The following is a 26,670-nucleotide window of genomic DNA, read 5'->3' on the forward strand; positions in this document are numbered from 1 at the left end:
GATATGGGTGTAGCAGATGTTATTCTTGGGATTAAAATAGCCCGAGATGAAAGCACTATAGATTTATTACAATCATATTACATTGAAAGTGTGCTTAAAAATTTTGATCTTTTTAACTGTATACTAGCATCTACACCCATGGATCCTCAAATAAAATTAGTATCTAATGCTGGTAGGAAAATTGATCAATTGAAATATGCAAGTCTAATTGGTTGTCTTTTGTATATAATGACTTGTACAAGACTAGATATTGCATATGCTGTTGGAAAACTGAGTAGGTACAGAAGTAATCCAAGTAGTTTGTATTGGCAAGCTTTGAATAGAGTACTTAGGTACTTAAAGAAAACTATTAACTATGGATTGTGTTATAATAGATATCCTCCAGTTTTAGAAGGGTATTCAGATGCTAGTTGGATTACAAGTTTGGAAGATCATGCATCTACTAGTGGATGGATCTTCATTCTTGGTGAAGAGTCATTTCTTGGGGTTCCAAGAAACAAACATGTATTACTGATTCCACCATGGTAGCAGAATTTATTGCATTAGCTGTTGCATCTAAAGAAGCAGAATGGTTAAAAAATTTGCTTTATGTTGTACTTTTATGGCCTAAGCCAATTTCACCTATTTCTATACGTTGTGATAGTGAGGCTACTCTAGCGAAGATATATAACCAAGTATATAATGGAAAGTCTAGACACATTGGATTAAGACGTAGTTATACCCGACAATTAATCTCTGATGGAGTGATCACTATTAATTATGTGAGGTCAAGTGAAAATTTAGCGGATCCTTTGACAAAAAGTCTTGCTAGAGATGCAGTAAAAATTACCTCAAAAGGGATGGGACTCAAGCCCATTAATTAAAGTCACCCATGATGGAAACTTGACTCAACGCTTGGTATAATGTCAAGTCTTGAGTTCAATGAGACAAAGTACATCATTAGTATGTGACTATTAGCACTATAAATAAATCCATCCTAAGATTAAAGTGCTAGGTACCCGTAATGATAAGGGAATGATGAGTAATGTACTCTTAATGGACCCATAACATAAATATGTTGGAGTGTTATAATTACGGGAACATTCTTGATGGGATCTACCTATATGAGTGGAAGTGTGGCCACTTCTTGGAGCTCAAGGGCTTGGCTCTGACAGCACTCATGAAAAGAGGACATAGACACATGGCCATAATAGTGTCCCTAGATGCTATGCATTAACCATTGTTGAAATCATTGTGTGAGATGTGTTCGGTTAATCAAATGGAATAGTTGGTTCAAAGCTTAGTCTACCATGCAATTTCAATTAACTTTAAGCATATATTCACTAAGTGAAGGTTCAATCGTAAGATATCTTCATTTATGCAAATTGATTTCCAAGAATATCAAAATCTAAAATATTTTGAATATGGGGGGAGATTGTTGAAACATTTTCAAATCTTTATAGTGTTCCAATAACTATAAATGAATGAGTGTAATTAATCAAAAGATTATATTATTTAATTTTTTGAAAAAAAAGTTATAACTATTTAAATAATATTATTTGAACGGTTATATAAATGAATAATTATGTGTTTATTTTAAAGACATTATTATTCAGAAAGACACCTATTGATGAAAGATGTCTTTGTGAAGAGACATGAAAATTCCTATAAATAGGAATAAGATTTCATTTGAAAAATACACCAACAAATTCTAAATATTCCTTCTTTCCTTCCTTTATTTTTTAATTTTATTAGATTATTCTATAAAGTATTACTACAAAAATCTTTTGTAGAAATTGAGTTTTTGTTATACATTGCTCAATGCGTAGTGGACTATTCTCGTCAGTGCAAAACGGAAATAGTCATTGGCTTCATTGTATCCTCGAGGTTAATTTGCTTGGAACTCATTTACATGTCGAAGATAGGTGGGGGTGAATATAACCTTAAGCCTTGGAGTCTTGTTCTATTACTCCTTTTCCTGTTCGAGTTCCGTTCGTGTGTTCGAGATTTTCCTCACCGGAGTTTTGTGCTACCAGAAGAATGGTATGAAAGTCATCTCTAATTCTTTTCAATAAGAGAATAACAAATTAGATTTTTCTACATAAGGCAGTTTAATAACAACTTTATTAAATTGAAAAGCTATCACTTTAATTACTCACGCTTTCGTTTAAACTAAATCCAGCTTAACGTGTACTTATTGTCACTTTGTAAGTCATTTTATTCCATTTCCTTGACTTTTTCGGTGAAGAGAGTAATCAATGTCCAAATCCCACGAATGAAACCAAAACACAAAAAGTCAAAATGTAGATTTCGTCTAGAAGAGGTGACCAAGTTGAGCTTTGAAAGATGACATTTGGAACAAAAATGGAGAAAAGAAGAGAAAAAAAACACCCCTATTACCTTGTTATCCCATCCAGGACGGCAATGACTTTAGGCACCCTCTACGTTCCTATAGACAAATCTTGCTTAATTCATGGTCATTTATATCTCTCACATGTATCAAACTCCAGCTTCACTTGGTCCTAGCCAGAATCATGCTTGACCGCCGGTACGGTGTTGCCGGAGAACAGATTTCTTCATTCAATCCGGCCTACAAGATTCATAATGATTGTGACGGAACAGGAGATATTGAATTTGATTTCTGGAGTGAGCGTGAAGCCTGGTATTACAACAGCAACAACTTGGATGATGTTGATGTTGATGGCAGTGAAGTTGAGTTCCAAGTTGAAGCAGCATGCGATGGGGATAGTCCCTCGCCTTTATGGGGAGCTAATAAGGTGAGTGATGCTTCTCCTCTTCTTCCCAACAACCACTTTTACAGTTATCTTTCTCCTACAAGACGGAGACAAATGATCGAAGAAGGTAGGAAAGAACTAATGGAGATGATCCGTAACATGCCTGAGTCTAGCTACGAGCTTTCGTTGAAAGATTTAGTTGATAAGCAAAATTCATCGGAGACGGTCAAAGAGAAAGTTGTTTTAGAAGACAAAAGCTTTCGTTTGGAAACAGAGATTCGTACCAAGAAAAGAACGGCAAAGGCAAAGGCTGGTTCATTATCCAGAACTGCTAGCATGGAAACTGATAAGCTCTTGTTAAAGATGTTTTTCCCAAGCCATTTGAGCTTCAAGAAGAAATCAATGGCTGAAAATAGCTCCAAGGTTTCCCCAAGTCCATCATGTGAGGGATCCGAGAAGCCGGTCGATAAGCAGTGGTGGATTAAAAAGATTTTCATCCAAAGGGATCATAAGAACAAAGAAGATAGCTGCAAGAACAGCAGCAAAAGCAGGTAGTTTTGCTGTCTTTTTTGGAACTTCGTATTTGTTATGTAGTTGACAAACTTTTTATATTATCAAGGGGTCCAACTTTCAACACGTCTACTGTTGTATTTTCCGGGTGTTTATGATCGATCATAGTCCTGAAATTTTGTCCCCAACCTTGAAGACTGAAGAGGGCATGGGGCACTTATTCTATCAAGGCGCTCTCGGAGCTAAAACCAAATATAAACACCCCAAGAACACAATACTATACGTGTTGAGGGTCTGACCACTCAACAATCCAGAAAAAACATGCAAGGCTTTTGTTTATAACTGTTCATCATGGTGCAGGGATGCAAAAGGAAGCTCCTTGCCTGGTTGCTGGCCATTCTTCTTTTGCAAGAAAAGATGAGCAAAAAGGCAAGAGATAGGGAGATATTTCATCATCTGACAGAGATAACAGAAGAAGCAAAAGCAGACAGTTTTAATACAGTGATGGCATTAGTCTCATCCAGACACCCCATCTGTAAGATCTAAGAAATTGAGATGAAAAGCTGAGATTTCTAAAACAGGAGTTTACCCCTTTTGTTGTTTGTGTAGCCTGAAAACAGGTCTAATAAAACAGAATTTTATTGAACTGCTTTTCACTGTTTTTCCTCATTGATATTTTAATTTATTTTCTTATATAATTCTTCAAATATATTGTTATTTACAAATCAAAATGTATCAAAAGAACGTCACATAAATTCAAGCATATATTTCAAGAGCTGTGCATTGAGGGTCATTCCAGGTGTCTGGAACACCAGGCAAGCACTAATGCAAGCAATCATGGGCTTTCATACCATAATGTGAAAGTGAGCCTCATCTCTTAGATCAGATAGAGCAGTTATATCCAAAAGCTTCACCCTGGTACCCTTAACAGCGGCTGCAACAACCTTGCCGCTCGATTCGTCTTTGAGGACTTCACTCTAGAGGTGATCATGGGCCGGGCCGGGCACAAAAAAATTTGGCCCGTGTCCTAGGCCTGGGCTCGGCCCGGCTTAAAAAAATATGGGCTTAAAATTTTATCTATTCCCGGCTCAGGAAAAAATTCCTAAGCCCGAGTCCGGCCTAGCCCGTCCCATTTTTTTAATAAACACCAAAAATTTATTTTAAAAATAAAAAAATAAAAAAAAGTATTTTAAAAGGGCTAGGCCCGGGCAAAAAAAGTGGTGCCTGAGGCCCAGCTCGTTTTCTAAATGGGCGTCATTTTTTTGCCCAAACTCATATTTCGGGCTTATATTTTTACCCGAACCTCCCATATTTCGGGCGAGCTGTCGGGCCGAGCCGGGCCGCCCGGCCCATGATCTCCTCTACTTCACTACCTCTGGTAATTGGAATGGTGTTATCGCATCCACCACCATCGTTCGAGTCAGCTTTGAAAAAAGTGCGTTGGTGACGTTGTTCTAAAGAAAATTTGCAAGTTGGGATTCAATGCCAACTTAGAATCAAGCCATTTTACTAAATTGTTCACTTTAAAGATCCAGGCATTGGAGATGCTCTTGATATTTCTGTCTTGGACTGGTGCCGTGTTCAAATAAATCACCTCGTTGTCCAAGTTAACCATTGTTTTTTTTTCAATGGTGAGTGATACATTGCGAAATTGACTAAAAATTTGACTAAGATAATTACACTTATTAATTAATAGTATAATTATGTTAAGTAAAGATATCATTCTCATGAAGACTAAAATTACTAGTAATTATCGTCTTTCTATTATTTAATTGAATAATTCGAGTGATTGATTAAGAATTAAAATTAACTAATTTAATTAATTAACGAACACGATAAAGAACAAATCATGAAAATAATCGAGTAACAACTAAAAAGCAAAACAATACCAAGGAAAGAATCTACCTAAATTACATGTATCATTATCAATCTAAATTACGTAAATTTTTTATTTAGCACATTGATCCGTAGAAATCTCTAAATTATGCTAATATCTCTTTCGAGTATAAGAGAAACTGACTCTACGTCGACTAATTGAAATTTTTTTCTAATGAAAACCCTTATTATCGCATTAACTTGTACTATGGATTCGCCTATTAGATTTGACTATAATTCGGTAGATTTATGTCGTCCTGTTTTTAGGATTGCATGCAACTCCACTCAATTACGCAAGATCTACTCTTAAACAAAGTTTATTCAACCACTGATTTAAGCACATCAAATATAGATTAATAATCTAAAAATATCAAATCAAAAATTAAACACACATAATTGAGAATAAGAAACTAAATATTTTTTGTGTGGTGCGAGTCACAATGCCCAATTTCAAATCCATGGATGTGACCGGCTTATACTACTTAAGGCCCAACCAAATTGTCAATTTTTAAGCTGAAAATATTAGTCAACTTGCAACAAATATTTTTATGAGATCCAGACATTTATGGATTAAGATATCTCCATAGAGTTCAAATTTCTATCTCTTAATTTCGAAACACACTTTGAATCACTCGATTTTGAGTTTGGGAACTTAAGTTATGACTGCTTTAGTGAAGACTGTGCAAGCAGAATTTTTGGACGGGATTATGACGGGAATTACGAGTTTCAAACTTTTATTTCGAGTTTAAATTGTATTGGGCTTGAGTTTTATGCTTAATTTTTATTATACATGAGCATAATATTGTATTTATCAATTTTTTTTATTCCGAATTTTTTATAATTATTAAGTATTTTATGTTATTTAGGAGTTTTATGTCAATAAGAAAGTTTAGTTTAAACCTATTTTTTTAGATTAATTAGAATTCTAGAGTACGTAAGAGTTTTATTTAGATTTATCTAGCTAGCCTGTATAAAGGCCTTTACATTGTACACAAAGATCAATTGATCATTATTCAACTTCTCTTTTGAGTTAATAAATTCTCTTTAAGTTTTTCTTTCAAGAATTTCTCTTGAGTTTTCTTTTAGAAGAGTTTTAACAATCTTTTTAGATTATGGGGGATCATTTTCAAACTTTTTTTGCCAAGTTTTCTTTTTTTGGAGGGGAAATTAGAACCGCTTGAAGGAAGTTGTGGATTCTTCTTGTTTCCAAGGCTTTTTAAGGCTTCTACGTGCCACATTCCATCTTTTCCATCTATCTTCTTTATTTTTTTCTTTATTGTTCGGTTCTTTGATTTATTATTCTATTTATTTATCTTAGTTATTTATTTTTATTTGTTTAATTTGACTTTGATTTGATTGCATTTCAGGTTGTATCAAAATCCAATTTTCAAACGTCTAGAGCCCTAAGGCAAATCCGTGGCTTGGATTAACTTTACGATCTTGTATCCACATTCATTCCGTATCATTGCGTAAAATAAAAACCAAACGATATAATCCATCATAGGGTTCATCTCCTCTAGGTATTTAGAAAATTAGTTCATGCTTGAAAATAGAAACATCCAAGATACAATATAACCTAAAGAAATAAAGAAACTCGTGATAACTTCCAAAGAAATCAACTGGGAATCTTCAATCTTGATGGAAATTTGTTTTTAAGTCGGCTTCAATGGTGTTTTTTGAGTTGTTTTCTTCAATATTCTATGACGATTCCCTCCTATCTTCTTATTCTTGTCATATATACGTCTTAAAATGCCCAAAAAACCTAAAATCATAATTTTTCATTGTTCGATGTGTAATTCTTTGAAATCGACACGGTCACACGGCCGTGTGGAATGGTTTGGATTGTGTGGCTCCTACAACTCGCTCCAACGCTCCAGTTTTCGCTCTTTTTGCTCCCAAGTGCTATATTAAGCATTAAAACATAAAGTTAAAGGATTAGGAGCATAAAATTCACAATTAACATTGAATAATCATCCAAAAACGCATTAAGTTCTAGATTAAAACATGTTACTTTTAGCCCTTATCAAATATCCCCACTTAAGCGTTTGCTTGTACTCAAGCAAAATTTTCAACCCATATTCAAGTTAACTTCTTGTAATTTATTGTTTTCACCAACAATGTCTTAGGATAATCTATAGATAATCATGCATTGGAAATTCAAGCTAAATTGACACTAAAGAACACAAACAATTCAAGTAGAAATTTTAAGGCATAAAAACATAGACTTCTCCCTTATCTCACAATTACCTGAAATTCAAACTCAACAAGAATAAACAGCCTCACTAGGGTTCACTCAAACACTCAAGGTGTTTAAGGTTCAAGTAATGTGCACTCAACAGTCAAATAAGAAATGATATTACCATAAACTTGCTTAACAATCAAATCTCCACTACTATAGATCGAGATGACACACCAATCAAGAGGTCTTTATAAGGTGCAGAAAATGTCATAAAAGTTGGTTACAATCAAGAGTTGAGTTAATAAGTTACCAAACCAAGCCAGATAGTGTAGGATTAAGAATCAACGTCAGTGAGGTTTCATGCACATAGGAAGAGGGTACCCTTAAAAGCTTCGCCTCGGAGTCAAATATAATTTAGATAAATCATTTCTTTAGAATTCGAAGCCTGAGATAATAACTTTTGTTCTAACTTAGGGTTTTTATTGTAAGAGACATATATATATTATTTAATAAAGTCTGTTTTAAACTTATTAAGTTTAAATTTTGGTTCTAGTTCAAACCAGTCCATTTGTGGCACTCTATACCCAAATTCGGCGATTGGGTCGGTGAGGGTGTTACACCGCACTTTTAAATTATTTTATATTTTTTTATTTTCTGCGTACGCGCACATGCGGTCAAGTTGTTGGTGCCGTTTCCGAGGATTGTAATGGTGTAAATGTGTAGTCAAGTTAGTTACTTTTGAGGCAATTTTATTTGAAAGATAAGGAAATTAGATAGTGCTTTTTATTTCATTGTATAGTGTTTTATTTTTAATTTTTGGTCTTGTTGAAGATTTAACTTAATCATGTTTAATAATAATGGGTATACGTGGCCAAGAGACCAATGCAACTATGAAGAGCAATCAAGTTCAACAAATAGAGATTCAACGAACCATTGGAGTTATGATGGCTATTATGAGAAGCAAGAGTGTCCATGTGAGCATCCTTATGGTTCATATGGATATGCAACCGAAATAGGAAACTATAATCAAGGGTGGTCAAATACTTATCCAACATATGATTTGTATTCCTCATATTAGTATTTGGAAAGTAATATAGAGAGTGATGAGTATATGGAAGACCCATCCCTTGCTACACGGGTTGGAATGTTGGAGAAGAGCATTTCTTCGTTGCAAGCTACTGTTTCCTCCATGTACAAGATGGTGCAGCAAATATTAGAAGTCGTCTAACACTAAGCCGTAGTGAACACTCTGATGGAAGAGGTGGAGCATGATATTCTTGAGCTCAAGGATGAGAGCTGCTCCACTGTTATTGAGCATGATGAGTTGAACATATGTCTTCAACAAGAGTTCAAATTTTAAGACCGTGACGAGATTGTGAGAAGCGAAAAAGGTTTCTTCACTCTGATTTACATAGGATTAAAAGTAGGAGTAGGATTAGTAGTAGGAGTATGAGTAGTGTTAGATGTAGAGGATGAGCTTAAATCGGAATCAAGTGAAAGTGTGGAGGTTTCGACACACATTCTAACTATTGTTGAAGAAAAGCCAACCGACGGACTTAATGAACATACCTATTTTCTGTTCGAACCTGGAATTGAAGTTCGGGTATCTATGGGTTATGTCGACATTAAGTTTATGATACCCGAGGCTATAGTACCTTAGAACGAGTTGTGGAGTTGGGTAGGCTTTGGAAAGAAGTGGCTTGTGAAGTTAAAAAATAAAGCAGCGACAATGTGCTCAAACACCAAGGGGGTCTTTATTCTAGTCATGAAGAACAAACGATGATTCAAGGTGTCAATGACCTTTTGGAAGTTCTTTTATGGAGGGGATACGAATCGCCCGAAAGTTGATAAGTTTTCTTTTTGTTAGTTTTTATTTTTTATTGCATATTTTTCTTTTGGTGTGTTTGTTTTGCTTTTCTATGTAGGTCTACCCACTGAGAGTTACACAACATTAATAGCTTCAACGAAGTTTAACGACTACCCCAACATTTTTGCTGCACTTAGTCTTAAATCGAGGGAGTTTTCTCAAACTAATCTTTAGTTGGGGACACATTGAGAACAATGTGTAACTTAAGTGTACATAGAAATTTTAATTTATGTGTTTCGTTTTCTTATTTTATGTTTTCCTCAAAAAAATTTCAAAAATCTATAAAAAAATTTAAAATTTTCTCTTTTTTTTTTCTTGCATGGTGCTCGGATTATTTTGGCAATTGGTCATTGGTTGTTGATAATGAATGATGTATGGTTGACTTTTGAGCATGTAAATTTTTATTGATGCTAGATAATTTGGTTCTTTTAAAAGTAGATTAGTTAGTTTAATAAGTTAAATTGCATAATAGACTAAAGGTAAATATTCTTTATGTAAATATGTATGATTTGTGTCAAATGATAGATAGATTGTATAGATGCTTGTAGATAAATAGTGTTTGAATCAATTGTTTTTCATTTGAGGAAATGCATGCATGATTAAAATGGTGTATTCTGAAATGTTTAGGGAGGACCTAAGGCATTATTTGATTAGCCTAGAACCTAAATGCCTAACCTTGATGCTATATACCCGTATTCCCCATGATTTGAGCCTTAATTTTTCCATTCTTGATGAACCTACATCCTTGAAACCTTGAGCCAAAATTGAGTTAAAAACCCAACCCTTCTCTGTTATTAATCTTAAATGCACTATGAAATGAACGTTGGGTCATGGATGTTGAGGGTTAGGTAAACACATTTTGGTGGTTTCAAGTTATTCTTGAGAGAAAAGAGAAGAGATTGTTTAATATGATACATATAGACATTTGTTAAGTAAATTAAACGAAAAAGAAAATCAAGTGAACAAAAGCAAGGTGAGTGGAATAAAATCATGGTTAATGATAAAATCATTATGAGTGAAAGAGTGAAAATTGTAGAAAAAGTTCAAGTGAAAAATTATTTGCGAGCTGAAAAGAAATCTTTTTATTCATAATGTACGAGTACTCACTAGTTTGTATACACCAATATTCAACAATATCTTTCATTTCTTTGGAGAGAACAAAAGTGAGAGAATGAGAAATAAGGAGGTGAGCTTAATGACTATTTTAGGGATGAATAGGAAAAAATGTCATGTGCTTTACTATTTCTAGTGCTTGAAATCGTTTTGAGCTGTCTTTTTGTTTGAAATCCAAACTGTCCTAAGCCTCTAAACGTTACAAGCTTAGAAGACCTACGTGACGTAAACATTTCTTTCGCACAATCTTCTTGACTTGTTTATATTTAGCTCAATGAACAATTTTATGTTTTTGCTTAATTTTCGTTCTTTAGCTTTAATAAGCTCTCCATGCATTTTATACTTATTTTGTGCTATTTTGAAACCCAAATTGGCCAAGGGTGCCATTTGGACCCTAATAAGTGATTGAATGCTATAGGAGCATATTGGTGGCCCAAAATTGAATGGAAACCATGCCACAAGCAGAGGTATCACGATATCGAAGCTTGGATATTGCAACACCTCCGTCAGACCCGGAATGAAGAAGAAAAGAAGTCATCTAAAGTATCCACCTCCAAGGACACCCCTTGAGTAGACTGGTGAGGATATGCGATACCCTCCTCTAGGTATTGCAATACCCCTATCGTATGGAGAAAAAAATGACATCAAAGGTAGTTTTTGTCCACCAGAAAACCAATCAATAATTAGATGTCCAAGGGCATTTTGGTCATAAAATAGGGTTGTAATAAGTCTTTAAAAGCCACTTTTGGCTGAATAAAGAGGAGAATTTTTCACTTTTGTTTCTATTATCTTTTCTCCTTAGTTTTAGGTTAGGGTTAGGGTTTTTTTTCTTTTTTATCCTTTTTCTTTTCTGTTCTTTTCATTTATAGTTTAGGTTTGCTCTTTTGGTTAGATTTTAATTTTGTTGTTTTCTTTCTTCCTTCTTGTTAAAGATTTGTAAATGAATATGGTCAAATTCTTGGGCCTCAATGGATTTCCATCAATTGAATTAGCATTTTCTTAAACCTTTTACTTTCATTTTATGCCTACAATGTGTTTGATAAAATGTTTATTTGGAATTTAAGTTTGATTATGTGCTAAATTTGTTGATGGTTGGTTGATTGATTATTTGTTAGTTTAAGTTAATGTTTATGCTTGACTGATTGGTTGTTCGATTATATTGAAATGCTTAATACACTAGAATTGATGCCTCTAGCGGAAAATCTTGATAAACAAGACCAAGAGGAGAGCTTAGGTGGTTTCGTTTAGTCAATGATGAAATCGAGATGAGATTTCCAGCTAAGAGTGGCAATCAATATAATCGATATGTGTTTATTAACTTAGTTAGCGATTAACAAATCAACCGACCATTACTTTATCATTTACATTGTCTAAAAAAACAAAGAAAGAAATAAGATTAGTTATTTTAATTGATAATTTAAATTTAGTTTATAAATAATTTATTTTGGAATTTTCACTAATAATTTTCGACTCGATTAGATTAGTAATTGCTTAACTTGTAATTAACTTGACAAAAACATTTACCGGTAATCCTTTGGGTTCGATCCTTGGAATGCTCTAGTGTTTTATTGACACTACAAATATTACAATTGACACTGTCTGCTTGCAGTTAACATCACACTTTTAAATTGTTTTATAAAATTGTTTGTTTTCAGCGTATGCACGCATACGGTTAGTCCTCCCTCTCCATGTTGAAGTCTCTCGCCATGTTGAGATTGCAAAGGTTCTTCAAACCGTTTTGATGTTGCAAAGTTCTAGATGGGTTCTCCTCTAGTCATGTTGAAGTTGCAAAAGTTCTTCCTGCCATGTTGATGTTGCAAAGTTCGGAATGGGCCATCCTCTAGCCATGTTGAAGTTGCAAAATCTTTTCTTGCCATTTTGGAAGGATCCACCTTAGTCATCACAAATGTTGTTCGCCTTGCCATATTGATAAGCAATGTTGAAAAAAAACACTAGTCTCTACCTTGCCATGCCGATGTTAAAAAAAAAACCAAAATTGATCTCCATTGCACCATGTTGATGTTGAAAAAAATAAGGATCAAATATCTATTGTGCTACGTCGATGTTGAAAATTTGAAATTGATCTTGGCTCATGTGTCATATGCCTTAACCATCTAGAGTTTTGGCGAAATCATATAGCACACCTTTGGTCCACTCCCTATATTTGACGAAGTCTCTTAAAATCTTGAAGTCAATTCCCCAACAAGCTTTCTTTCCTTTCTTGGTGATACCCTCGACTTCAATGATTGATGGATGGAGCTACTCTTTTTTATATTTGAAATATATCATGATGAGCCTAACAAGAAAAGGACAAAAAAAGCACAACATATCAAGTGGAAGGTAACTTAAAAAGAATGAAGGGGAAGTGGGTATGGAATGAGCAAGCAAGAGCCATGTGTTGATATGCATGCATGGCTATAAAAGATGTCATGGTTGTGCGAATTTTGGAGGGGGAGATGGTACATTTAGCCTTAAGACGATCACAAACCTTCTTAAAAATGAGATTCTTGATTTGGTGATGGCTTCTTAAAATTCATATAAATGATTAAGTCTTGATGGGGTATTTGTAGATGAAATTTTTTTTCAAACTAATGATAAAGTCTCACGTGTCATACTGAAGTTAATGTGGGTCAAACCAAAATTACCATGGTGAAAATGATAACATCATATTTGTCTCATAATTATTTTTTTGTAATTAATTTAAATTACTTAAAGTGATAACTATTAAAATTTCATAGTCACTAATTAAAAATAAAACAATTAAGTAATAATATCATGTGATTATTTTATCTTTTATTAATTAAAATTGATTAAATTAATAAGAGATAAATAATAAATAAAAAGAGTTTGAAGTCGTGAAGAACTATCAAATGAAGTTGTTAAATTCTACAATAACTCTATTTTATTCATGTAATCGACACAATAAAAAAGGTTCCCCAAACCTCTATCCAGAATTTTCTAAAGAAGCCAGAAAAACACGAAGAAATTCTAAAGAACACCACAGCAACTCTGAAGAAAAGTTGCATTTCAATCCAATTCAACCTCAAAAGTTATTTTTGAAGAAAGCTGCCTTTAGATTTGTTTCAACTAAAGAAATGAGGTTCAAACTCATTTCAAAAGCAAGTCAACATGACACTTGAAGCAATCCATACCCATCCAAGGTTAAGTCAAAAGACCCTTTGATCGAAGCCAAACCAAAGAGAAAAAAAAGAGATATTTTTCTTTGTATTCGAAAAATTTTCAAAAATTGTAACTTTTTTATGAAGTCATCACTAAATTTTTTACTCTGAATTTTTAAGTCAACTTTCGACTCAAAATTTATGTGTACAAAGTCACAGTTACCGGCAAAGCCTAACACCAGAAATTGACACCAAACCATCATATCACCACCATGTCAATCATTATGTTTGGTGTCCGATCATTTTCCAAAAGCACTTATAGATTCCTTTCAAGCTCCTGTTTTAATTTAAGGACTTAGATTTTTCAAAGAGAAAAAGATTTCCAAATCAACAAGTCCAAGTTTTGAGTACGAGTATAGAATAAATATAAAAATTATATACACAACCCACTAACAAATGTCCTAAATATAAATTATCAAGTTCCAAAATTAAAATATACATAATATATAATATTAAGAATTAATTTAAATTATATTGAAGTCTTTTTCATTTTATTAATATATGTAACACCCTTATACCCAATTCGACTCAAGGAACCCGATATAGGAATATTACATTTGGTGACAAAGCTATTTTAGCTAATCACTAATAATTTGAAATATTAACTGATAAAGTTTTCATCAAATTAATTCAATATTATCATTCCCGAAGTTCAGGGTCATTACCAGTTAACCAACTATGCTTGAAAATGTTTAAAATATGACTTTTGTACAAAACTAGGGCAAAGTATCGATATTTTGGCAATTTTTGCTTAAAAGCACTTGGAAAATTTACCAAAAACCCCTTGCATTTATTCAAAATAGTCTAATACTTTGAAACCGAATTAATTCACCTCCAACCCATTAAAATTCTTCACTTAAGTATACCAATTAACTTGAATATAATTCTTTATCTAGTTTAGCTTGAGCATACTTTAATTTCTAATAATTCACGAAATTAGTAGGATTTGTAAAACCTTACGTTTTAGTCCTTTAAATAACTAACTCTATTCATAACTTAACAAACCTATGTTCATGTCATATCTAAACTAAAATATTTGCATCTTACTCTTGTTCGGGCTTGGTAGATGTGATGAGATGAGTTGAGGTCGATTTTTTTTTTCTGAATCCAATGCTCAATGTCTAACTTGTACCTAAGCATTAGAGAATAACGCATTAAGCTTGTGATAACTTAGTAATGACCCATGATATCAAAATCTATTAAATTCTTTAATTCCTAATATTTCATTTCTTTGTTTATTTACCTTATTTCATCTTAATTTCTTATTATCATACTTATTTATTACTTTTTACTTATTTTACAATTTAGATCTTATGACAACAATTCAACAAATAGAATTTACTACTCTTGTTAATACATGTATCCCATTTCACTAATTAACATAATTTTCATAATTCGTCACTAACCTTTGTCATTTCTTTCACATATTATTTTTACACTTTTAACATATTAGTCCATGTCTTTATTAAATTCCATTAAGCACATTCACAATATCTCAAAATCATTTTATGTATCATTCTTTCACTTTTTTTTTCCTTCATATACTTACCATGACTTTTCCATTAGCCTGTGCCAGACACATTGAACGGAATGAATACACGAAACATATTAGATAACGCAAAGCACAGAAGTGCTGTAACACGAAGCACAAATGTGCTATATCACAAAGCACCAAAGTGCTATAACATGAAGTACCAAAGTGTTGAGATCACGTAGATCACGATAACACAAGGGCGTTAGGGTTCCTATGGCATGCCAACTATATCCATGGAGTTCAATACTAGTCTACATGGGCATTTCACGATGCTAAATTTATATCATTTAAACATGAATACTATATTTCACGAATATCACGATTTAATTGTATTTCTAACACTTATTCAATTTAATCTCCATTTTCACAATTTTTTTACAAAAATGCTTATAATGACACGATATTCTAATCAATAAAGTTTCGATTTATAATTCACCATCTATCTCGCACTTTCTTCATCTTTTCGATTATCAATAATAGCATGTAGAACTTTTATAAACTTACAATCTAATCCTTTAGACCTCAAAATTTTACATTTATTTTAATATCATTTCAAATTCGTCTTTAATTCAAAATTCACTATCATTTAGCACTTTAATCCATTAATTCACCATAATATTTATTTTCACATACTAAATTTATATACTCTTCACTTTTACTATTTCTAACATAAATTTCACAATTTTACTACTTACTCCTTAATTTTCCTCAACTTAAAATAAAAATTGTAATTTGAATTTCAATATTCATATATTCTTGTTTTTCTCGGTACCTTTTTTTCTTATCAATATTTTCTTGTAAACTCTTGTGTCTTTTCTAATCTAATCCATTTTGTTATAAAAATTCAATATTCGTTAATTAATTATATCTAATCAAAATTCGTAATCTATTTAAATGTCTCATTTCCCATAGCACATTTCACTTCTTTTATTTTTGACCACATAAATTCTCAAACTTTACAACTTAATCCTCGTTATCATAATTCCACATCTTAGATATTTTAAATATTTTTCATCATTTCATAGTACTTCCATTATTCTTGTTATCATATTTTCTCAATTTATAGGTTAAATTTTCCGTACTTCATTTTACTTACTGCATGTTCTACCAAACATTTAATCCTTAAATAATAAGGAAGTACACGGGTACTTACCTTTTTCTATCCTAAATCATTTGTTTTTCTCTTCTCTTACCACTTGATTTTCTTTCTCAATTTCTCTCTTCATCAACATGTTAAAAATACAATATTTTCCCATCAGAAATCTTCACTTTAACACCGTATTATACTTTTCTATCACTATTCTTAAACCTTAACACCTCTTGAAATCAAACCTTAACTTGATTTTCTCCTTCCTCTAAAACTTTCATGAATGCTCCTTTAATGAAATTTATGTGGCTACTACTCTTTTCTATTGTTTTCCCAAAAAATTGGAAGTAACTAGCTTATTTGGTGAAAGGGACTTATTTGAAAGAAAAATAAAAGTTGAAAATGGTAGAAAATGGTGGCTTTCGTGAAACATGAAAGGGCTGATGGCTTTGTACAGCCCTTTCATCTTTTCTTTTTCCTTTCTTCTACACTTTTCCAAAAAAATCTATTTAGGCTATATACCATTTTACCTTTCTATTTCCATTTAATTACAATTTTACCATTACTCATAAATATCTTTTCCTTAATTTACCATTTTATCCTTTCACTTTTCTTGTAATACGACCCATGTGTCTTATTTACTTTTGGTATATTTTCACCTCTACTCCCTTCTTTTCCATTGATTCAATTTAGTCTTTAATCATCCGTTTTCTTTACTTTTTTAGATCCTTCCGCTCTTAATATATTTTCTCTATTGGCCCTTGAACTTTTCCATATTTATAGTTTAACCCCTTAAACTTTAAATGTTTACTCTTGAGTCACAGAATTTTCCTCACATTTGCAATTTAAAATCCTCAAATTAAGTTAATATCTCACAATTTTCCTCCTAATTTATTGTATCGAGAACAAAATCTCGACTTCCTACTAACTATAGCAAATTTCGGGGTGTTATAGATGTAAATGCTATTTATAAATCAAAATGTATCTAAAGAATGTCATATAAATGCAAGCATATATTTCTAGAGCTGTGCACTGAGTAGTTCATTCCAAGTATCTGGAACACCAGGCAAGCACCAATGCAAGCAGTCAGGGGATTTTTTACCATAATATGAATTGTGAGCCTCATCTCTTAGATCAGATAGAGCAGTTATATCCAAAAGCTTCACCCTGGTACCCTTAACTGCAGCAGCTACAACCTTGTCGCTCGATTCATCTTCGAAGACTTCACTCCCTCTGGTCATTGGAATGGTGTTATCGCATCTACCGCCGGTGTTCCAGTCGCCTTTGAAAAAGTGCGTTGGCGACTTTGTTCTAAAGAAAACTTGCAAGTTGGGATTCGATGCCAACTTAGAATCAAGCCATTTTACTATATTGTTCACTTTAAAAATCATGGCATTGGAGATGTTCATGAGATTTCTGTCTTGGACAGGCGCCCCGTTCACGTACATCACCTCGTTGTCCCAGCTAACCAACGTTTTTCTCCAATGCTGAGCCGTGTTCATGACTAATACATTAAGGTGATCGATGTTTTCTCGAATGAAAGCTGGCTGACGGTCCAAATGCATGGCGTTAAGGGTGTTAGGATCGGTGGCATTAATAGGCTCTAGATCACAGAGTCTTGTTGACTTAGAATACAAGATTGTGGTATTGGTACTCCGAAACCGGTAACCCCAACCAGGGTGATGGATCTCTCCGGTGTATAGGAACTGAACATCTTCAATGTCAGAGCTCTCTTGGCCCCCGGTGAGCATGCACATCATGGATTCAAATTGCTCTCTGCTCAATGAATCTCCAACAAAGGCAACTATTTTGTCTTTCATCCTGTTATATATATATATGATACAAGCTTATTCTTTTAGACAACTCAAGCATTCACTAGGATAAAAACCTGCAATGGGATTCTCTTTGATCTTATTTTATGTGTGTGTGTGTGTGTGTGTGTGTGTGTGTGTGTGTTTGCCTTAAACTGTTTACCTTTCCAAGAAATGAGAGGCCTCAAACTCTGGCTTTTGACAATCTACGGACTGCCATCTATAACCTTCGTAGGAGAAATCTGTTCGACTGGAGAGTCTGCATGCCCACTTCCTTTCCATATACTTGCATTTAGCAGTATATAAAGGCGGCCTGCTATCAGCAACCCATCTACCTCTTGCATAATTACAGACTGCAAATATGGATATAATACAATTTAATCCTCTGCATCCTTCATTAGTTATACAAGGAAGAAAATGCATCGCATTGCATTCTCGTGTACCTTTTGTATCAACTGAGGCTGTCCCATTTACAAGGCTACGATCTATTATCTCAGCTTCAAAATCATCACCATTTTCCATTGGCTCTTTCCCTTCTTCTTTCTCAAGTGATTGATACTTATCTCCATCAGTTTTCATCTCAGCAGGCTTCATAGACTCTGTGGAGTAATTTGGGTCGCAATGAATGCATGCTGGGGCAATACCTGATATGGGAACCAAAGGTTAGCCCAGTTATTCATGCAGCCGGCCATTAAAGGTGGAAGCAATTACTTCGTAAGTAATATCCATTGTAGCTAGAAAAGCTTGAGTAATGGTTGAAACAGCTAGGCCTACAACTTTCATAATACCTCAAACCAACTTCAACATAGCTATAGCATGCACATAGATTCTGAAATTCAACAACTTAAAAATAGATATAAAGAAGAATGAAATGGGAAACAAACCAGGAGGTGTGTTGGACCGGTATTGGGTTGATTCATGTGTATAAACAAAAGGATTGGTCTCCCAATCCCAAAGCAAGAAGGGCATCAAAACCAGAGCAAGCAGAGCCACAGAGATTTTCTTTCCAGTTGTTCTGAAACCATCTCCTCCTTTCATCTCCTCTTCTGCACTGCAAAAGAAACAAACACATTCCGAATGAATCAGATCCTCGGTACCACCGATTTAAACAACGGTCACGATGTGATGTTATAGTCACTACTTTTCTGATTCCGACCCTCTCCGCTGCCAATATACATCATTAGTATTTAGCATGCAGGAAGATGAAATAATGCAAGTATGCATGCATAGCATGAACCAAACATAGTAACACTAGAAAGTAAATGGAAAAATGTTAAAAGAGGAAAACAGAAAGAACCTTGTTAGTAGGAAGTGCCTCCTCTGCTCTTCCTTTGTGTTGGATAAATTGTACGTCTCAATTATATATATACTCTAATATCAATAATACCTACTATAAAAGCAATCCTTATGTGCTTGTTGATATGTATGTATGCATGGCATGTTCATTTCATTATATTATCTCATATTTTATATTTTTAAATATTAATTATGTAATATTCTTTTGTAAACAATCACTTAAATATTAAACTTTCGTATTGCTCGTTTTACACCATCAGCTAGTTCTCCATTGTTGTTGTCATTTTTTTATCTTTAAAAATCAAATATTATCGGTAAAAAAACACTTTTAATTAAAAATATTTTCTCAAATTAAATAAGTTAAAGTTTGAAAACAACTTTAAAGAACATGAAAATATTTTTACAATAAGTTCATGTAGTGATTTGACATTGAAAATTGAAAAAGTAAGTTATTAATTAATATATTGCATATAATACATAAATGAGATTTCATTATTGACGTGACATTTTGTATTATAATTTTCTTTTGGTAAAGAATACTTTACATCATAAATAATTAGTGATATAAACAATAAATATTACATGAAAAATATAAATTAATCTGAAATTTTTCATCAATCTTGCAACTTTTTTTGGTTTTTAAAACTATAGAACTTAAATCCAAATTGAAATTAGAGGAATAAATGAAAACAGAACTATATCTTTAAATAAAATTTAGTCTTCATTGAATCTCTTAGTAATTGGAAAAAGAAATTCAAGCACCCAACTTCTGAATCGATTGTGTTTAAAAGGGTCACTTACGATTGGCAAAGCCCAAATTCTGAAACAGGCACCCAACCATCATACCGCCGTCATGTTAACCATCTTCTCCGGGGGCCAAACATTTTTCCAAAAGCACTTTGATCTAATGGCTTAGATTTTTCGAAGAGCAAAAGAATTCCAAATCAACTCAAAGTCCAAATTTCGTGTACAAATATAGAAAAAAAACCAAAAAATTTATATACACAGCCAACTTTCAAGTGTCCTAAAAAAAAAAAAAGTTTAGATATCAAGTTTTGAGATTAAAATATACATGATATATAAAATTAAATTTTAATTTATATATAATATTAACAATTTTCATGGCTTTGACCCTTTTGTTTTATACATTCAATTTAAGAAATTAAAATAGATGATAATCGAATAACTTTTCTTTAAAAAAAGAAAAAAAATTATATGAAAAATGAACATCAAAGGTTAATTACAATTTTAGTATGGAAACCAACACCTGGAGTAAAAGGAAGTATTGAAATTCAATTGCGAGTAAGGTGATAAATGTACATACAATAAAAATACAATGGAAATCAAATGCTGAATTGCATGTGTTTATTTGTTGGGTTACCGTAGACATCAAGCTGTTCAAAATACATTTTGGTTTTCAACAATGACATTCTCAGTGGTGAAAAAGGAGAAATGATTTACCTAGTCTCTAATCAAGTACAAAAGGGAGGAAATATGAAAGAATTAAGGTAATTTTAAAACCAGCTCCGTGTTGTATCTTCATAAAACTGCCTCTTCATACCATATGCATGGAAGGTCCTATATCTGTGCAATAAGGATTTCGTTCCATGTGTCTGGTATGCCAGGTAGGCACCAATGCAAGCAATCATTGACACTCTGTGTCGGCCTAATACTGTAACCAGACATGTGAGCTTCATCTCGGAGTTCAGAAATCGCAGTTATATCCAAAAGCTTTACCTTTGTGCCCCTAACAGCACTCTCCACAACTTTGTCATTAGATCCATCTTGCAAGACCTCACTACCATTAGTCAAGGGAATGGTATTATTGCAAGTACCTCCGGTGTTCCAATCTCCATTGCGGTAGTGCCTTGGAGAGATTGTCCTAAAGAAAACTTTCAGCCGTGGGTGTGATGTAAGTTGTGAATCTAGCCACCTGACAAAACTATGCACTGTGAAATTCTTGGCATTCCTAATATCTTCAAATTCTTTATTCTCATTGGGCTTCCCATTAACATGCATCACCCAACGGTTTCCTTCAAACTTCCCTCTGTTCCAGTGGTGACCTGTATTCAAAACTAATACATCAAAACGATGAAGGTATCGTCGCAGGAAAGCTGGTGGACGGTCCAAATGCATGGCAACATCTGAGGCTTTGTCTGTGCTGTTAATAGGCACCAGGTCTGAGAGGCTAGCTGACCAGTAATATAAAATGGTGGTATTTATTTTTGTGAAACGATAGACCCATCCATCAGGACGCTTGGCTCCACGAGGTTTAACAAGCCCATATTCCCTTGCAGCATCTTCAACATATATAATATGTTCCCCGCCTGAGACCATACACATCATGGATTGGAACTGCTGCCTGCCTAATGAGTCTCCTACAAAGGCAATTGTTTTATTCCGCATTCTGAAAATTACAACCATGGTTAGAATAGAAAAAAGAGGCCTGCTAAGTGAACTTAACAAACTTAAAACCGAGAAATTTCACATAAGACAATAGAAAAAGAAAAAGCATCATAAAATAATGAATTTCCAGCTAAGCAGTGAAGAAAGAATACAAAATCTAGGAAAAGCAGTAGCATGTGACGTAAGGCAGTGTTAGTGTGCTACCATTGGTAATCTTTATTAATCATAGTGTTCCAAAACATGGTGAATTTGGTCAGTAGTGAATAGTAAGATGCATTTAGTACCAAATAGGAAAAGGATAGCAAGAATATTAAGGATACATTTTGTGTTGGCAGAAAACATTAGAGGATAAAGGAAAAGCAGTGAAGGGTGACTACTGTCCCGATAACAGCAAAGGTTCATTAAAAGAATCTCCTTTTTTTTCTTTTAGGACAAGCTCTACTAAGAATGATAAAAAATATTTAGATTGACCATTTATTTACAAGAATATGACTGGTAACTAACCAACTTTAGGAACATAAGGAGGAAAAAGAGAGCTATGTTGGGAAAGGGCATGGGAAGAAGCAATAACAAGAAACCGTACACAAAGACTTACCTTCTCAAGAATGAAAACCGGTTAAACTTTTTCATTTTACAATTCTTAGGCTGCCATCGATATCCCTCAAAAGAGAAGTCTGTCCGTTGGGTTAGTCTGCAAGCCCACATTACTGATAACCATTGTTTACATCCAAACCCAGAATACAATGGCCGCTTGCTGTCAGCGACCCATCTACCCTTGGCAAAGTTGCAATCTGAGTGACCAAAAAGTGGAAATGCTTAGTGATAAATCATGAAGGTACCTGAAAAACTTAAATTTCATCCATAGAAGCTTCTCAATAAATTTAAATGCTACAAACATAATAAAAAATTGAAGGCTGCAACTAATGAGCTATTAACAGAGCATAAAGATTATAAAATAGAATGACGAAAGAAATAATAGTAAATTAGTAATAAAGAACCGTGCAGATCTTTCAGTATTTCCTAATTTATTAAACTTCAGTGAAGTTTGTTAAATTATATGGCATATAATTTATAAACATTATTATTAGATACAAAAGAAGAATCATTATTCCCTATAATAGATATTGTCCTCCTTGAGATAGTTGGTTACCTTGAATAGTCGATGATTAATAATTAGTGATTTAACTCAATAGGCATATGGTACTTCTATGTCACTTACGGTTCACTTCTGGCCAAATTCTATGTCATGTTATTCTCTCTAGGAGAAATTCATTAATCAGGTTTATAGTTTCCCATTCTACAATCTAAGTTCTTAGAAGACACAAGAAAGCTAGAAGACTTTCTAGCTCATTTAAAAATGTGTAGACACTTTTAGTTTTATGTAACTCTGTCCCTCAAGGAATTTTTGACACTTGAAGGATCTCAGAAGTAATTTCAGGCATATAACTTGCCTACCCTTTATCAACCTTTTCATATTTGCAACAGGTTCATTTTACTCTTATGAGGGCACACCCCTTATATAAACCTTTAATGAGCACAAGTTTAACACTAACTAGTAGATATGGTCCCCAATTTTAGCAGCTATACAGATTTAGTACAAATGTGTGATTAATTTCAATCAGCCAGGTATTAAAGCTGAATCTTTTAAATCTAATCAGACTTAAGCACCCACTCTTGCCCTAACAAGGACTCAACACCATAAGCCTTTGACAAACAAGTAATTAATTAAATGCACCCTGTATTAAAGTGATCCAGTGGGAGACAGAAGAAAAGAGAAGCAACAATGATCAGTACAAAGTAGATTTAATCTAGATGCAGCCCCATGATCCCCCAAAAACCTAGTTAACTCTCATGAAAACAGATATGTATGCTTCTCGGCTCCTTTAATCATCAAAAACCCAAATTTTCCAGAATCTCCCATTTGATTTAGGAATTAAACCATTTTAATAAAGGCTTTCAGTATAGCACTTACGTTCATCTCGAATCAGAAATAACAGCTAATGCACTTCGGTCACCTAAATGTAAGTAAAAAAATTTCACCCTGCATGTCTTAGCTTGCAAACTTAAAACAAGAAGTCTAGTGATAAGAATAAGTTTATTTTTCATTAAAGAAAGTTGGAAGATTTACTTAAAATTGATTATTTATTTCGAACTCAACCTGCATTTTGGGGTGATAACTCCTCCTCATCACTATCATTATCTTCAGAAGAGAATGTGGTTACAGGTTCTGTTGATGAAGAAGAATTATGATGTTCTCCCGTCCTTGTTGCTTCTTTTTTCAAAAATGACTTATTGGCTTCCTCTGTATGCCCTCCACGGCTCCTGGAAATTGAAGAATTATTTGGTGCATCCACAAGCAAGTCTATGTGCAACAAGAAAATTAAAAAGTCAATGAATTTAATATTAAGTTTAGAAAAATATTGTTCAATTCAAATATTTCATACGTTAATATCTAGTAAACCATGGTCCATATATCCATCAAATAGAACCCAGCAGAACAAATGGTCTTTGCCAGCTAACTTCACAACCCTTAGCATCCAAAAAGCATCTCATATAGCATACTCTTGGATCATTTATTCATCCCAGTAGAACATATGCCATAACTACCACCTAAATAAGATCTATACTGTCTTAACAATTTTTGAAATTGAGCATGGTTTGTCCCGTTAAAGGATATAAGGAAATGAAAGTTCATGGATCAAGAAGCTAATACTATTACGACTCTGCTACTTAGCCCTCGTATACATGGAGATAGCTCAGTGAGTGCTACATAAAACTATGTTGTTGTCCAGGAATATTAATCTTTTCTTTTTGATCTATATCATCTAACTTCTTGAAAAATGCATATAAATAAGTAATCTAGAGAGTAACAAGTGCTGCAAACATATGTTACTCAAAAATAAGAAAGTTCAATTCAACATTAAAAGAAATGACAAAATACTTATCATTGAACCTTAATGTGATTCATAGCTTCATACTAGTGAGACTGGTCCCATGGGATTCTTTAGACCACATAGCCTTTCAAGGGTCATATTTACTATAGAATATAAACATCCATCATACAATTTTCACCATCCCAGCAGTCCGCTTTGCATATCTTCTTGTGCCTTCAACCTTTTAATGCACTTTCAATTCCAAAACAAATTTCAGATCCAAATTACATTTCCAGGTACATAAGTTCATCCTCATCTTCCCATCTAGTGAAAAATCGAAATCTTACATGTATTCTTAGACCCATTTTTCCATGCATTATAACTGAAATAGATTCTGAATTACATCTCCAGGCACATATCTTTCTTACTTACGGACTAAGATTCATCCCTTCCCCTCCTAACCTCTCTTTCCTTTTAACTTCATATGTTTAAATAGCCTAATGAGTTACAAACCTAGAAGTTCCATTTTTCTTCTCAAACGGTAACCAACAATAGTTAACTGTTTTAATGTTCATCCCAGCTAGACTACCCAACCATTCTTCATGGAAAACATTCAGAACTACAAAATAAATAAATAAAAAGATGTGCAAATTGCCAATGGTGATGTGGGGGAACCAAACCTGAAGAAGGTTGTCTAAAACGTTGTTGGGCCAATAGAAGAGTAGTAAGAAAAGGATTATTCTTCCATGGCGAAAGCATTATAACAAAAAAACACAGAGTAAGGAGAGCAATAGAAACATGGATTCCTTTCAGTATATTAAATTTGCATCCTTTCATCATTCCTTCAACCCTTCTCTAACACCTTAAGATATTTGCCACTGTAATTTCAACCTTATTTAAGGAGGCTTCGGCTGTATTGTAGAAAAAAACAAAAATAAAAACAAACATTAAAGTGAATGATTATGAATTGATAATTTAAAAGGAAAAATAAAGTAAAAAGGAATGGAGAAGAAAAGGAACCTGAATTAAAATTCCAGCCTCCTCAGCTAAATCTCAGTGTGAAAGTATCAATGGATCTGCTGATTTTGGCACTGTATTTGGGTTTTGAAAGTGAGAGATCGTTCAATGAAAGAAAGAAAGACTTATTTTATTTTTATAGTTATAATTTACATTTTTAGTTATTGAGGGCGGGGGGTTTTGCCTTACGTGGGCGGAGCATGTTTGGCTGAGCATTAGGCCAATGGGAGGGAGGCTCGTCTCAATATGTATGTGCAGAGTAATACGTGGCACATGTTTGTTGGATGTGGTAATTGTGAATATTATTGAAAAGAAAAATACGAAATAAGAAAAGAATTTAAGGTTCAAGGGAATGAATTATAGTTTTTGTGGAGGGTGTGCTTATTCAAGAGGGTATGGATTTTGGGTTTGTGTTTGCAAAGCCTAGTTGATAGCTTTTTTCATTAAAAATTCCACTATTAAGAGCTTTATGTGCTTCTTCGACACAATGCTTAATTAGCCAAAAGACACATTTTGAAACAGATGGTGCATGCCTCTTGCTCACTTCTCTCTTTTTTATAAGGTCAAATGATTATCTTTGTTGATGTCTTCTATAAAATATTTAATTATTGAGTGTTTGTTCTACTGTGTCTATTTGAATAGCTCATTCACACCTATATATAAGATATGGTTCTTTGATGTAACGTGCTAAAGGTTACAAGGCGTCATGTATGGTGACATGTTACCCTCTTAGGGGTTACATGTGTCTTAGATACCCTTTAGAGGATTATGGACGAGCAGGGTGAAATCATGCAAGTAGCGGGCACTCATAACAGACGAGCTCTTGGAGAGCTCACTAGGTTGATTGCGGACGAGTCTACGTGTCAAGCAGGCAACCACGTTTTATATTTGTTGTATAACACAACTTCAATACGATAAATAAATATTTAATTTGTTGATTGTAACATCTAACATTATAAAGTTAAATGTGATGTTGAGAAAATACTTTAATTTGTTGGTCACTTTGTCCAATGTTAAAAAATAATTTAAAATTTGTCATTGTTTAGTTTAGATTAGGGTTAACTATTTTATTTAATATGAAAACTATTAAATAAAATAGCATCTATTTTTAAAAAAAGTTATTTATATTACCCTGATTGATATCTTAGGGTCTATGTAACGATCCGATTTTAGTCAGTGTCGCAAAATGCAATTTCGAAACTCAATTTC

General features: G+C 33.5%; 3 protein-coding genes across 3 annotated transcripts; 1 reads left to right on the forward strand and 2 right to left on the reverse strand.

Moving 5' to 3' along the window:
• The first annotated feature begins 2,327 nt into the window (after positions 1-2,327).
• On the forward strand, positions 2,328-3,870 carry LOC107935790 (uncharacterized). The gene is made up of 2 exons (XM_016868412.2): positions 2,328-3,265; positions 3,585-3,870. The coding sequence occupies exons 1-2, from the start codon at positions 2,514-2,516 to the stop codon at positions 3,643-3,645; spliced, it is 813 nt and encodes a 270-aa protein (XP_016723901.1). The 5' UTR covers positions 2,328-2,513; the 3' UTR covers positions 3,646-3,870.
• A 13,006-nt stretch (positions 3,871-16,876) lies between these two features.
• On the reverse strand, positions 16,877-19,277 carry LOC107935799 (protein trichome birefringence-like 14). Its single transcript, XM_016868420.2, has 5 exons — positions 19,167-19,277; positions 18,754-18,920; positions 18,313-18,513; positions 18,033-18,222; positions 16,877-17,879 (listed from the first exon to the last, which is right to left on the reverse strand). The coding sequence occupies exons 2-5, from the start codon at positions 18,905-18,907 to the stop codon at positions 17,078-17,080; spliced, it is 1,347 nt and encodes a 448-aa protein (XP_016723909.2). The 5' UTR covers positions 18,908-18,920; positions 19,167-19,277; the 3' UTR covers positions 16,877-17,077.
• A 1,161-nt stretch (positions 19,278-20,438) lies between these two features.
• On the reverse strand, positions 20,439-25,678 carry LOC107935808 (protein trichome birefringence-like 14). The gene is made up of 5 exons (XM_016868429.2): positions 25,465-25,678; positions 25,125-25,355; positions 23,730-23,933; positions 22,167-22,362; positions 20,439-21,572 (listed from the first exon to the last, which is right to left on the reverse strand). The coding sequence occupies exons 2-5, from the start codon at positions 25,282-25,284 to the stop codon at positions 20,744-20,746; spliced, it is 1,389 nt and encodes a 462-aa protein (XP_016723918.2). The 5' UTR covers positions 25,285-25,355; positions 25,465-25,678; the 3' UTR covers positions 20,439-20,743.
• Between the last annotated feature and the right edge of the window lie 992 nt (positions 25,679-26,670).

The sequence above is a fragment of the Gossypium hirsutum genome, chromosome D04 (assembly GCF_007990345.1).
Source record: "Gossypium hirsutum isolate 1008001.06 chromosome D04, Gossypium_hirsutum_v2.1, whole genome shotgun sequence".
Classification (NCBI taxonomy): Eukaryota; Viridiplantae; Streptophyta; class Magnoliopsida; order Malvales; family Malvaceae; genus Gossypium; species Gossypium hirsutum.